Consider the following 13,243-nt stretch of genomic DNA (forward strand, 5'->3'; position numbering starts at 1 on the left):
ACATTCCCATGACTTACTGATTTTGTAACTGGAAGTTTGTACCTTTTGACCCCATCATACACTTTTTCCCACCTGCCTGTAGCAGCCACCAATCTGTTCTTTGAATCTGTGAGCTTGGTTGGTTGGTTTGTTTATTTGTTTGAGTTTCTGGTTTTGGTTTTGGTTTTAGATTCCATGTATCAATGAGATGGTATGGTATCTGGCAAGATGCCATTCATTTTTATGACTGAATAATATTCCATTCTGTGTGTATGTTTACACACCATTTTCTTTATCCATTCATCTATCATTGGGCACTTAGGTTGTTTCTGTATCTTGATTATTGTAAATAATGATGCAGTGAACATGGGGTACATATAACCTTTTTTGAGTAAATGTTTTCATTTTTTCAGATAAGTACCAAAGAGTGAAATTACTGTATCATATGGTAGTTCTATCTTTAATTTTTGAGAATTTGGTTTTTTAACCCCTCTTCAATTGGACATTATTATTAATGCAGTCAGTGTTTACTTAGTTTTGTCTATGCTTATACATTTCTTTGTTCATATTTTCTTCTTGTATCTCAGACATTTTTTCTTTTATCATCTTTTTAAAAATATAATCTTAAAAGTTTCTTTAGTAAAGACTTGTGGAAATTCTCTCAGTTTGCTTTGTCTGAACCAGTGACATTCCAAGTATAGAGTGGTGGGAGTGGTCTGTTGCAGCAGCAAAAGTATTTTATCAAGCATACTGCAATTCTTTTTTTTTTTTTTAAGATTTATTTATTTTGAGAGAGAGAGTGCATGTGAACACAAATGGAGACAGGGGCAGAGGGAGGAGAGAAAATCTTCAAGCAGACTCCCTACTGAGCATGAAGCCCGATGCAGGATGCAAGGCTCCATCCCAGGATCTTGAGATCATGAGTTAAACAGAAACGAGGAATTGGCTGCTTAACCAACTGAGCCATCCAGGCACCCCTGACATTGCAGTTCTTAAAAACCAAACTGATTTTTTTTAGTTGATGTATAGTTAACACACAATGTTACATTAGTTACAGGTGTACAACATAGCAGTTCAATTTCTCTATGCCTATGCTGTACTCACTACAATGTAGCTTCTATCTGTCATCATGCAATACTATTGCATTACCATTGACTATATTCCCTATGCTTTCATCCCTGTGACTTACTCATTCACAACTGGAAGCTGGTCCCTCCCACTGTCCTTAAAAAGCAAACTGATTTTTATTCAGCTTTATTTTTTTTGTTTGTAAAATTTTTGATAGATGGTGTATTGCCACTCAGGGTGAATTGTTACCACCTCCCTTCCTGCTTTGGGTGTACTATTACTTTGAATATGTTTTGATTTTTTTTATTCTCATTCTTTAATGCTAATTTAACTGCTTCTGGAGTTCTTGGTTGAGAGTTATTATTCCCCTGGTTTCCAGCATTCTGTTATTTTCTTCTGTAGCTTAATAACATTATCCATGTATGTGCTCCATTTTTTATTTATTCTATTTAGGATTTATTATGCTTCCTGAATTTGTGGATTTATGTCCTGTATCAGACCTGAAAAATTATCTTCCAGTATTATTGACTGCTCTTAGGAATAGATCTTTGTGTTAGGTTGTGGAGAAAAGACATAATTATGTGTGTTTGTTTTTAAATATTCTTCATTTTTGGGGGTGTGCCTAGGTGGCTCAGTTGATTAATTATCTGCTTTCAGGTCAGGTCATGGTCTTGAGGTCCTGGGATCGAGCCCCACATTGAGCTCCCTGTTCAGTAGGCAGCCTTCATCTCCCTCTCCCTCTGCCACTCCTCCTGTTTGTGCACTTTCTGTCTCTCAAATGAATAAATAATCTTTTTAAAATAAATATTCTTCACTTTTATTTTTGTCACCATTGATTCAAAAGGAAAATAGGAAGGGGAACTCCCTTGCACTGTCAGTGAAAATGCCAACTGATGGAGCCGCTGTGGAAAGCAGTATGGAGATTCCTCAGAAAGTTAAAAATAGAACTATTCTATGATCAGGCAAATGCACTACTAGGTATTTACCAAAAGAATACAAAAACTCTAATTCAACAGGATACATGCACTCCAACGTTAATAGCATTATCAATAATAGCCAAATTATAGCTAAAGTGTCCATCCACTAATTAATGAATAAAGATGTGTGTGTGTGTGTGTGTGTGTATGGAATGTATATACATACAATAGAATATTAGTCATAGAAAAAAATCTTAACATTTGTAATGACATGGATGGAGCTAGGCTGTACTATGCTAAGTGAAATAAGTCAGAAAGATAAATATCATATTATTCCACTCACATGTAGAATTTAAGAAACAAAACAAATGAACAAAGGGAAATGAAAAAGGCTCTTTTTAAAAATATTTTTATTTATTTATTCATGAGACAGAGAGAGAGGCAGAGACATAGGCAGAGGGAGAAGCAGGCTCCCTGTGAGGAGCCGAATGTGGGGTTTGATCCCAGGACCCTGGGATCACGACCTGTGCCAAAGGCAGACAACTACTGAGCCACCAGGTCCTCCCCCCCCCCAAAGAAACAGGCTTTTAACTATAGAGAACAAACTGATGGAGGATGTAGGATCCAGAATGGAGATGGGTGGGGAATGGGTTAAACAGGTGATGAAGATTAAGGAGTGCATTTGTTGGAGTGCCCAGGTAGCTCAGTTAGTTAAATGTCTGCCTTCAGCTCAGGTCATGATCTTGGAGTCCTGAGATTGAGCCCCATGTCAGGATCTCTGGTCAGCAGGGAAGCTGCTTCTCCTTCTCCCTACCCCCACTTGTGCTCGATTGCTCTCTCTCTCTCTCTCTCTCTCTCTCTCAAATAAATAATTTTTTTAATGCATTTACTTCCTGGAGAGTTTTTACCTTTTTTTTTAAAAGATTTATTTATTTATTCATGATAGAGAGAGAGAGAGAGAGAGAGGCAGAGACACAGGCAGAGGGAGAAGCAGGCTCCATACCAGGAGCCTGTCGCGGGACTAGATCCCGGGACTCCAGGATCGCACCCTGGGTCAACGGCAGGCGCCAAACCACTGAGCCACCCAGGGATCCCCAAATAATTTTTTTTTAAAAAGGAGTGTTCTTATTGTAATGAGCACTGGGTGTTATATTACCCTATTAACAAATTTATATAAAAACTTTAAAAGAAAAGAAAACAGGTATATTTTCTTAATGTCAAAGGGTTATATGTGGTTTTATACTGGTTGTGTTAATTACAAAATTACCAAAGTCCTAATGATTTTAATATTATGAAACACGGTTATTTCCTTCAAACAGTCAGTAAGCAAATACTATTTTCTTCAGCAAATGAATATATAAATATTATGATGCTGAGGTTTAACATTTTATTGAAATAAGTCATTTTAGGGGTGCCTGGGTGACTCGGTTAAGCATCCAACTCTTGATTTTGGCTCAGGTCATGATCTTAGGGTCCTGGGATTGAGCCCTGTGTCAGTCTCCACACTCAGCAGGGAGTCTGCTTTAGGATGTTCTCTCCCTCACCTCCCTGCATGCTCTCTCACTCACTGTCTCTCTAAAATAAATAAACAAATATTTTTTTTAAAAATGCCATTATAGTTAATGTAGACTGTCCTATGAGAATTTTGCCAAACAAATAATTTAATTTTATGGCATCCAGTTATAGATTAACCAGAAGTATAAATATGTAACATGAATTAATGTATATAATGTTAATGTCTAGAAAATATTTTTTAAATATTGCTAACCTTTCATACTTCTGTGTAATTATATATTAGAAGTTACTGTTAGAAACTTGTACCCCCTGGCTTTAGCTTTTAATTATAACCAAACCCCAATTTTTTTCTCTCCAGCCCTCCCCCAGCTCTAATAACCACCAATCTATTCTCTGTATCTATGAACTTAGTTTTTTTTGTTTTGTTTTAGATTCTACATATAAAAGAGATCATATAGTGTTTATCTGCTTCTGACTTATTTCACTCAGATGATACCCTTGAGATCCATCCATGTTGTCAGAAATGGCAAGATTTCATTTGTTTTTATGACTGAATAATATTCCATTGCATGCCGTAATTTCTTTATCCATTCATCCATCAGTGGACTTAGGATATTACATCTCCTTGCTATTGAAAATAATATAGCAATGAACATGGAAATGCATATATCTTTTCAAATTATTGTTTTCATTTTCTTCAGATAAATACCCAGGAGTGGACTTGCTGGATTATATGGCAATTTGGGGGGGAACATCCATACTGTTTTTTCTAGTGGCTGCACCAATTTATATTCCCATGGCAATGCATGAGGGTTCTGTTTTCTCCACATCCTCACCAACACTTGTTATTTTTTGTCTTTTTGATAATAACCATTCTAATAGGTATGAGATATATCTTATTGTGGTTTGATTTACATTTCCTAGATGATTAATGATATTAAGCATCTTTTTGTGTACCTGTTGACAATCTGTAAATCTTCTTTGGACAAAATCTATTCAGATCTTCTGCCCATTTTTTAACTGGATTGTTTGTTATTTCATTACTGAGTTGTAGGAGGTCCTTAATGTATTTTGAATAGTAGCCTCTAATCAGATATATGATCTGCAGCTATTTTCTCCCGGTCAGTAAGTTGCCTTTTCATTCGTTTCCTTTGCTGTGCAGAAGCTTTTTAGCTTGCTGTAGTCCCACTTGTTTATTTTTCCTTTTGTCATATTTGATTTTGGTGTTAGGTTTTTTAAAAATCAGCAAGACCTGTATCAAGAAGCATATTATTGCTTATGTTTTCTTTTTTTTTAATTTTTATTTATTTATGATAGTCACAGAGAGAGAGAGAGAGAGAGAGGCAGAGGCAGAGACACAGGCAGAGGGAGAAGCAGTCTCCATGCACCAGGAGCCCGACGTGGGATTCGATCCCGGGTCTCCAGGATCGTGCCCTGGGCCAAAGGCAGGCGCCAAACTGCTGCGCCACCCAGGGATCCCTGCTTATGTTTTCTTCTAGGAGTCTTCTATTTAAGTGTTTAATCTTTTGAGTTAATTTTTTTTGAATGGTGTAATATAGTAGTTCAGTTTCATTCTTTTGCATGTGCCTGTCCAATTTTTCTCATACCACTTATTGAAGAGACCATCCTTTCTCCATTGTATTTTCTTGGTTGCTTTTTCTTAAATTACTTGACCATATATGCATGGGTTTATTTCTGGACTCTGTAATCACTTCCATTGGTATATATGTCTGTTTCTATGCCAATATCATACTGTTTTAATTACTGTAACTTTATAGTATAGCTTGAAATCAGGGATTGTGATGCCTCTAGCTTTGTTCTTTCTCAAAGGTTGCTTTGGTTACTCTGTGTCTTTTGTGGTTCCATATACAAATGTTAGGAGTGTTCTATTTCTGTGAAAAATGCCATTGGAATTCTTTAAGTAGTCTCTGTGCCCAGCTTGAACTCACTGCTGTGAGATTAAGAGTCCCAGGATCTACTGATTGAGCCAGCCAGTCACCTCAATACCATTGGAATTTTGATAAGGATTGCACTGAATCTGTATTTTGCCTTGGGTGATAGGGACATTTTAACAGGACTAATTCTTCCAATCTGTAAGCACAGAATATCTTTTCATTTATTTTATTGTCTTTAATTTCTTTCATTAGTGTCTTCATAGGTTTCAATATATAGGTCTTTCACCTCCCTGGTTAAATTTATTCCTAGATTTTTTTTAAATACAATTGTAAATGGGAGAGTTTTCTTTATTTCTTTCTCATAGTTTGTTATTAATACAGAGTAATGCAACAGATTTTTGTGTATTGATTTTGTAGCCTGCAACTTTACTGAATTTTATTCTGACAGTTTTTTATGGAGTCATAGGGTTTTCTATATGTGATGTGTCATCTGCAAATAGTGACAGTTTTACTTCCTTTCCAATTTGAATGCCTTTTCTTTTTCTTTTCCCCCTTTCCCCACCTCCACCAGTTGCTCTGGCTAGGACTTATAAAACTATGTTGAATAAAAGTGGCAAGAGTAGACATCCTTGTTCCTGATCTTAGAGGAAAATGTTTCAGCCTTTCACCATTGAGTATGATGTTAGTGGTGGGCTTGTCATATGTGGCCTTTGTTATATTGAGATAGTCTCTTTCTATACCCACTTTGTTAAGAGTTTTTATTAAGAACAGATGTTTAAGTTTGTTAAATGTTTTTTGTGCATCTAATGAGATGATCATGATTTTTATTCTTTATTTTTTTTGAGAGAGAGAGAAAGAGAGGCAGATGGGGGAGAGAATCTTAAGCAGGCTCCACGCTCAGTATGGAGCCTGATGTGGGGCTCGATCTCACAACCCTGAGACCATGACCTGAGCTGAAATCAGGAGTTGGATGCTTAACTGACTGAGCCACCCAGGCATCCCCATCCTTCATTTTGTTAATGGTACTATATCACATTGACTGATTTGTACATGTTGAATCATCCTTGCATCCCTGGAATAAATCCCACTTGATCATGCTGTATGATCCTTTTAATGTATTGTTGAATTCAGTTTACTTATACTTTGTTGAAGATTTTTGCCTCTATGTTCATCAGAGACATTGACCTGTAATTTTCTTTCTTTTTTTTTTTTTTTTTTTTTTTGTGGCCTCTTTGTCTGATTTTGGTATTAAGGTTATGTTGCCCTGGTGAAATATGTTTGGGAGAGTTCCTCCCTCTTCTATTTTTCAGAAGATTTTGATAAGAATTGGTATTAATTATTCTTTGGGTACTTGGTAAATTCACCAGTGAAGCCATCTGGTCCTGAACTTTTATTAATTGGGAGATTTTTATTACTAACTTAATCTCCTTGCTAGTAACCAGTCTGTTCACATTTTCTGTTTCATCATAATTCAGTCTTGGCAGATTGTATTTTTTTAGGAATTTATCCATTTCTTCTAAGTAGTTTGTTGGCAAATAATTATTCAGAGTGGTCTCTTATCCTTTATATTTCTGTGGTATCAGTTGTAACATCTCCTCTTTCATTTCTGATTTTATTTGAGTCCCCTCTTTTTTCTTAGTGAGTCTAGGTAAAGGTTTGTCAATTTTGTCTTTTCAAAAAACCAGCTCTTAGTGTCCCTGATTTTTCTGTTGTTTTTCTCGTCTCCATTTATTTCTGTTCAAATCTTTGTTTCCTTTCTTCTACTACCTTTGCCCTTCAGTTCTTTTTTTTCTAGTTCCTTGAGGTATAAAGTTAGGTTGTTTATGTGAGATTTGTTTTTGTTTCTGAGGTAGGCATTTATCACTATAAACTTACCTCTTAGAACTGTTATGCTCTATTTCATAAATATTGGTATATTTCCATTTTTGTTTGTTTCAGAGTATTTTTTTATTTCTCTTTTAAGTTCTTTGACCTATTGGTTGTTCAGTAACATGTTGTTTAATCTTCATGTATTTGTGAGTTTTCCAGTTTTCTTCATGTAATTAATTTCTAGTGTCATACTGTTGTGGTTGGATTAGATGCTTGATATGATTTTAGTCCTCTTAGATTTATTAATAGTCGTTTTGTGGCCTAACATATGATTTGTCTTGGAGAATGTTCCATGTGCACTTGAGAAGAATGTGTATTCTCTTGTTTCTGGATGGGATCTTCTGTAAATATCCATTAAGCCCATCTGGTGTAACATGCCATTTAAGGCCAGTGTTTCCTTATTAATTTTCTGTTTAGATGATCTGTCTATTGATATGAATGGGGTATTAAAGACCCCTATAATTATTGTATTGCTACTTCTCCCTTTAGATCTGTTAATATTTGCTTTATGTATGTAAGTGCTCTTCTGTTGAATACATAAATATTAACAAATGTTACATTCTCTAGTTGAATTGACCCCTTTATCATTATGTATTGACCTTCTTTGTCTCTTATTACAGTCTCTTTTTTTTTTTAAGATTTTATTTATTTGAGAGAGAGCACAAGTGAGAGAGCATAAGCAGAGGGAGCAGCAGAGGAAGAGAGGGAGAAGCAGAGTCCCACAGAGCAGGGAGCCTGACTTGGGACTCAATCCCAAGACCCCAGGAACATGACCTGAATTGCTTAACCAACTGACCCACCCAGGTGCCTCTACAGTCTTTATTTTAAAGTCTGTTTCATCTGATAAAAGTAAGGCTACCCAGCTTTCTTTTGGATTCCATTTGCCTAGAATATCTTTTTTCATACCTGCACTTTTATTTTGTGTGCGACCTTATTTGTACAATGTATTTCTTGTGGGCAGCATATAGATGGGTCTTATATTTTTATTCATTCAGCTACACTGTCTTTTGATTGGGGCATTTAATCCATTTACATTTAAAATAATTATTGGTAGGCACGTGTTTATTGCCATTTTGTTAACTGTTTCTAGCTGATTTTGCAAATCTAAATTATTTATTTAGATAGGGAGAGCACATGCAAGTGGGGAGAGGAGGAGGGAAAGAGCGAGAGAGAGAATCTTAAGCAGGCTCCTTCCTTGCCCAGCACGACTCTGAGATCATGACCTGAGCTGCAATCAAGAGTCAGACACTTAACCGACTTAACCATCCAGACACCCCTGCAAACTTGAATGTTTAAAGGGCTTTTTATGGTTTGATTCTGTGCCATTATTCCATGTCTTGGCTTATTTCACATTTTCTGCCTCTTTGTGAAGCATTCTGGAAGATTTAAGATCTTTATTCTAGATCTTAATTCTCTTTATTTTTTAAAAGTTTTATTTAAACTCCAGTTAGCTAATATATAGTATAATATTAGTTTCTGGTGTACAATTTAGTGATTTGATACTTACATAGAACACTCAGTGCTCAACACAAGTACACTCTTAATTGCCATCACCCATTTAACCCATCCCACCCACCCCCCTACCGTGGTGGCAACCATCTGTTTATTCTCTGTAGTTAAGAGTGTTCCTTGGCTTGCCTCTCTTTATTTCCTTTTGTTCATTTGTTTTATTTCTTAAATTCCACATGTGAGTTAAATCATATGGTATTTTTCTTTCTCTGACTTATTTCACTTAGTGTAATACTTTCTAGCTCCATCCATACTGTTGCAAATGGGAAGATTTCATTCTTTTTGATGGCTGAGTAATTGGCAGCTCTTTCTCCTTCACATCTGCTGTGTAACCTACATATTAGGTATTTGATTTTGATAATCCTCATTTAGAGAAATTTTGTTTTCAAATTGCCTTAGAATTTTTTTATAACACATTATTCCTGGTTTGTGTTTTAGCTTTCCTCTCTTATGTCTTTAATCCTTACCTATCAGATAAGGTATATACAATCTAGGGGCAGCCTGGGTGGCTCAGCGGTTTAACGCCACCTTCAGCCCAGGGCGTGATCCTGGAGACCCGGGATTGAGTCCCACATCAGGCTCCTGGCATGGAGCCTGCTTCTCCCTCTGCCTGTGTCTCTGCCTCTCTCTTTCTGTGTCTCTCATGAATAAATAAAATCTAGTTATTTGACATCCTTTGGGATCTGACTATGCTGTGTTTTTCTTTCTGCTGCTTTGGGGTTATTTTCCTGCTGACTCCCTCATGGTGTTCCATTTTCTTTTGTGCTTGAAAATTTGGATTGTAAGCTTATGTTTAATTGGGCTTTCTTTACCTATAGGGATTTTCTGAGGTCTGGATCAAAGGTGTTCTTCCAGAGTGATTTTGTGCCTGAGTGCCTAAGTTGCTACCATCCAGAACTACTAAGGATTTCTTTAGCTAGGATTGCATAGATCCTATAATTAGTGTAACTTGAAATCTAAGATTTGTATAAGTCACCCTGAATTTGTGAATCCCCAAGTATGATTTTTCCCTTTATCTAGAACCCAGACAAGATACACAAGTCTATTTCTTGATGTTTTTCTTTATTGCCAGGCATATTTTTTAAAGTCTGCTCTTTAAAAAGTCTACTCTTCTTTCAAGATATGATTGTAATACTCAATAAAAGGACAATACAGGAGTGCCTGGGTAGTTCAGTCGGGTTAAACGTCTGCCTTTGGCTCGGATTGTGATCTTAGGGTCCTGGGATCCAGCCCCAATCAGGCTCCCTGCTCAGTGGATAGTCTGCTTCTCCCTCTCCCTCTACTGCTCTCCTTGATTGTTCTCTCTCTCTCTCTCTCTCTCTCTCTCTCTCTTTCTCTGTCAAGTGAATAAATAAAATCTTTAAAAAGGTGTGGGGGGCAATACAGATATGTGGAGGGTTTTTTGGGGGGAAAAAAGAAATTGTATGCAGTTAAATATCTGGTTTTTTTTCTTTTTTAAAAAAAGAAAGATTTACTTATTTGACAGAACAAGCAAAGGGAGCTGCAGGAAGGGGGAGAGGGAGAAGCAGGCTCGCCACTGAGCAAGGAGCCCGATGTAGGGCTTGATCCTAGGACCCTGAGATCATGACCTGAGCTGACGGCAGACATTTAACAGACTGAGCCACTCAGGCACCCCTGTATTTTCTTTCTTAAGGTGCTCATAAGTCAAAAGAAGTGTTAAGAAGTAAAAATCATTGAAACTAAGTACAAAGTTTGTAAATATTCAAGTAAAAAGATGAAATTATAAAAATATAGCTGTCTTACCTTATTTTAATTAATAAATTGCTTAAAATAAATACTTCTTAAAATAGAGAAACTTTCAGCATGGAAACTTGAAAATGCAATACTTAATCTTTCTTTTATTTTTTTAAAGATTTTATGTATCTACTTAGTGAGAGAGTAGGAAACAGAAGTGGGGAGGTGGGATGGGGAGGCAGAAGCAGACTTCCCACTGAGCAGGGAGCCCCAACATGGCAGATCCTGGGACAGCAGGATCATGACTTGAGCCAAAGGCAGACGCTTAACATACTGAGCCTCCGAGGTGCCCCATAATCTTTCTTTTTAAAACAGTCTTAACAGGGCGCCTGAGTGGCTCAATCAGTTAGTGTCTGCCTTCAGCTGGGGTTATGATCTCAGAGTCCTGGGATTAGGGTCCTGGGATCAAGCCCCATGTCAGGCTCCCAGCAAGGAGTCTGCTAAGGAGTCTACTTGTTCCTCTTCCTCTGTCCCTCCTCATGCTCATGCTCTCCCTGTCCAAAGAAATAAATAAAATCCTTAAAAAAAAAAAAAGGGGGATCCCTGGGTGGCGCAGCGGTTTGGCGCCTGCCTTTGGCCCAGGGCGCGATCCTGGAGACCCGGGATCGAATCCCGCGTCGGGCTCCCAGTGCATGGAGCCTGCTTCTCCCTCTGCCTGTGTCTCTGCCAATCTCTCTCTCTCTCTCTGTGACTATCATAAATAAATAAAAAATTTAAAAAAAAAAAAAGGCAGTCAAAACGAAAGTCCATTATTATCATTGAGTTGCAAAAGTAATTCGTTTTGTATAAGTATTCCCAGATGTTCAAAAGGCCCTAACTATACTATATACTAGTCTGAGTAAGGTGAAAAGATACAAATATAATCTATTTCTGTATTTCTTCGAAGTCATCATATGCAACTATCTCTTGTTTGATAGCTTTGAAGACATCTTTTTGAATAACTTTTTCTTTTTTTGGTAAGGACTATAATTCTTTTATTGATAGCAAGGTATAATGTTTATTTAAAAGAAAGATTTTCTAGTTTCATTGTTCTTAGATTTGTGATGTATAGAAGGAAATTCTAATCCATTACTGTCATGTATAATGTGGATTGAATTGTGTCCCTAAAAGGATATGTGTAAGTCCTAACCCCCCATACCTTTGAATGTGACCTTATTTGGAAATAGGGTCTTTGCAAATGTAATCAAGCTAAGATGTGGTCATACTGGATTAGGATGGACTCTATATTGAATGACTGACATGTGTTCTTATAAGAAGGCTTTATGAAGACACAGAAACACAGACACAGGGATCCCTGGGTGGTGCAGCGGTTTGGCGCCTGCCTTTGGCCCAGGGCGCGATCCCGGAGACCCAGGATCGAATCCCACGTCAGGCTCCTGGTGCATGGAGCCTGCTTCTCCCTCTGCCTGTGTCTCTGCCTCTCTCTCTCTCTCTCTCTCTCTCTCTCTCTCTCTCTCGCTGTGACTATCATAAATAAATAAATAAAAAATTTAAAAAAAAAAAAAAGAAACACAGACACAAAGGAAGAATATGATGTAATAACAAGCAGATATTGAGGTGATGCATCTACAAACCAAGGAGCATCAAGGATTGGTGGGAAACTCCAGAAGCCAGGGAGAGGCAAGAAAGAATTCCTTCCTAGAACTTTCAGAGGGAGCATAGTTCTGCCAATACCTTGATTTCAGACTCTGGCTTCCAGAACTGTGAGAGAAGAGATTTCTGTTGTTTTAAGCCACCTAGTTTGTAGTAACTTATAATGGCAGATCTAAGAAACCAATCCAGTGATCACATTCCACTTGTAGACAAAGTCTTTGAACCTAGAGTAAGAATTATTTGCACAGTTGAAACTTTGCTTAGTTGATTGTCCTCTCCATTAAAGCTTGAAAGAAGTAGGAAAATAATAGAACTCTAGATGCCCTAAGATGTTAATGATCCAGGGGCACCTGAGTGGCTCAGTGGTTGAGCATATGCCTTTGGCTCAGGTTGTGATCCCACAGTCCCAGGATCAAGTGCCGCATCAGGCTTCCTGTGGGAAGCCTGCCTCTCCCTCTGCCTATGTCTGTGTTTCTCATGAATAAATAAATGAAATCTTTAAAAAAAAAAGATGTTAATTATCCAGTTATCAGATTATTTTAAAATTTGGAAATAATGTCTTATATCTTCAGTGCTGGTATTTGGAACTTAAAAGTAACCTGGAACTTGAAAACCAGGACTGTATGAATACGATGACTGTATAACCCTTCAAAGATCCAGTTTTATCCAGGAGGCCCTGGCGCAAGGTAAGTCTCCTGTGCCTACAGAGCAGTCGTAGCCTTATTTTTTTTAATTCTTTTAAGACTTTATTCATGAGAGATACACAGAGAGAGGCAGAGACATAGGCAGAGGGAGAAGCAGGCTCCCTGTGGGGAGCCCCATGTGGAACTTAATCCCAGGACCCTGGGATCATGTGATGGTAGGGGACCTTGGTAGGGGACTCTGGGTACTGCCCCAGTTAGAGAATGCTGCAGATTCCCCACATAACAGTGCTCTGGCTGGCTAGGTAAAATCCAACACTAGAAGAGTCCCTTTCTCCTGCTTTGAACTGGTAGTATCTTCCCAACATCCTCTATTGGCAAAGCTTTGTATCAGTTTGCTGGCAAAAGACAAAAATCTTCTACGAGGCCCAAAAAATGGTAGATTTGGAACTAAAAGACAATAAAGTAATAACTGGCACAGACTACTCTTTAGTCTAATTAG

General features: G+C 37.6%; 1 protein-coding gene across 3 annotated transcripts in view; it reads left to right on the forward strand.

Moving 5' to 3' along the window:
• The window catches only part of EML5 (EMAP like 5), a 184,044-nt gene that overhangs the window by 111,716 nt on the left and 59,085 nt on the right, over positions 1 to 13,243 (forward strand). Inside the window, exon 22 of one of the 3 annotated variants that reach the window (XM_055303746.1) lies at positions 7,882 to 7,937. The exons of the other annotated variants lie outside the window; for them this stretch is intronic. Within the exon in view, the coding sequence (XP_055159721.1) occupies positions 7,882 to 7,922 (41 nt within the window). The 3' untranslated portion in view covers positions 7,923 to 7,937. Of the gene's footprint in view, positions 1 to 7,881; positions 7,938 to 13,243 lie in introns of those variants that run through there. 3 annotated transcript variants of the gene reach the window in all.

The sequence above is a fragment of the Nyctereutes procyonoides genome, unplaced genomic scaffold (assembly GCF_905146905.1).
Source record: "Nyctereutes procyonoides isolate TBG_1078 unplaced genomic scaffold, NYPRO_anot_genome, whole genome shotgun sequence".
NCBI lineage: Eukaryota > Metazoa > Chordata > Mammalia > Carnivora > Canidae > Nyctereutes > Nyctereutes procyonoides.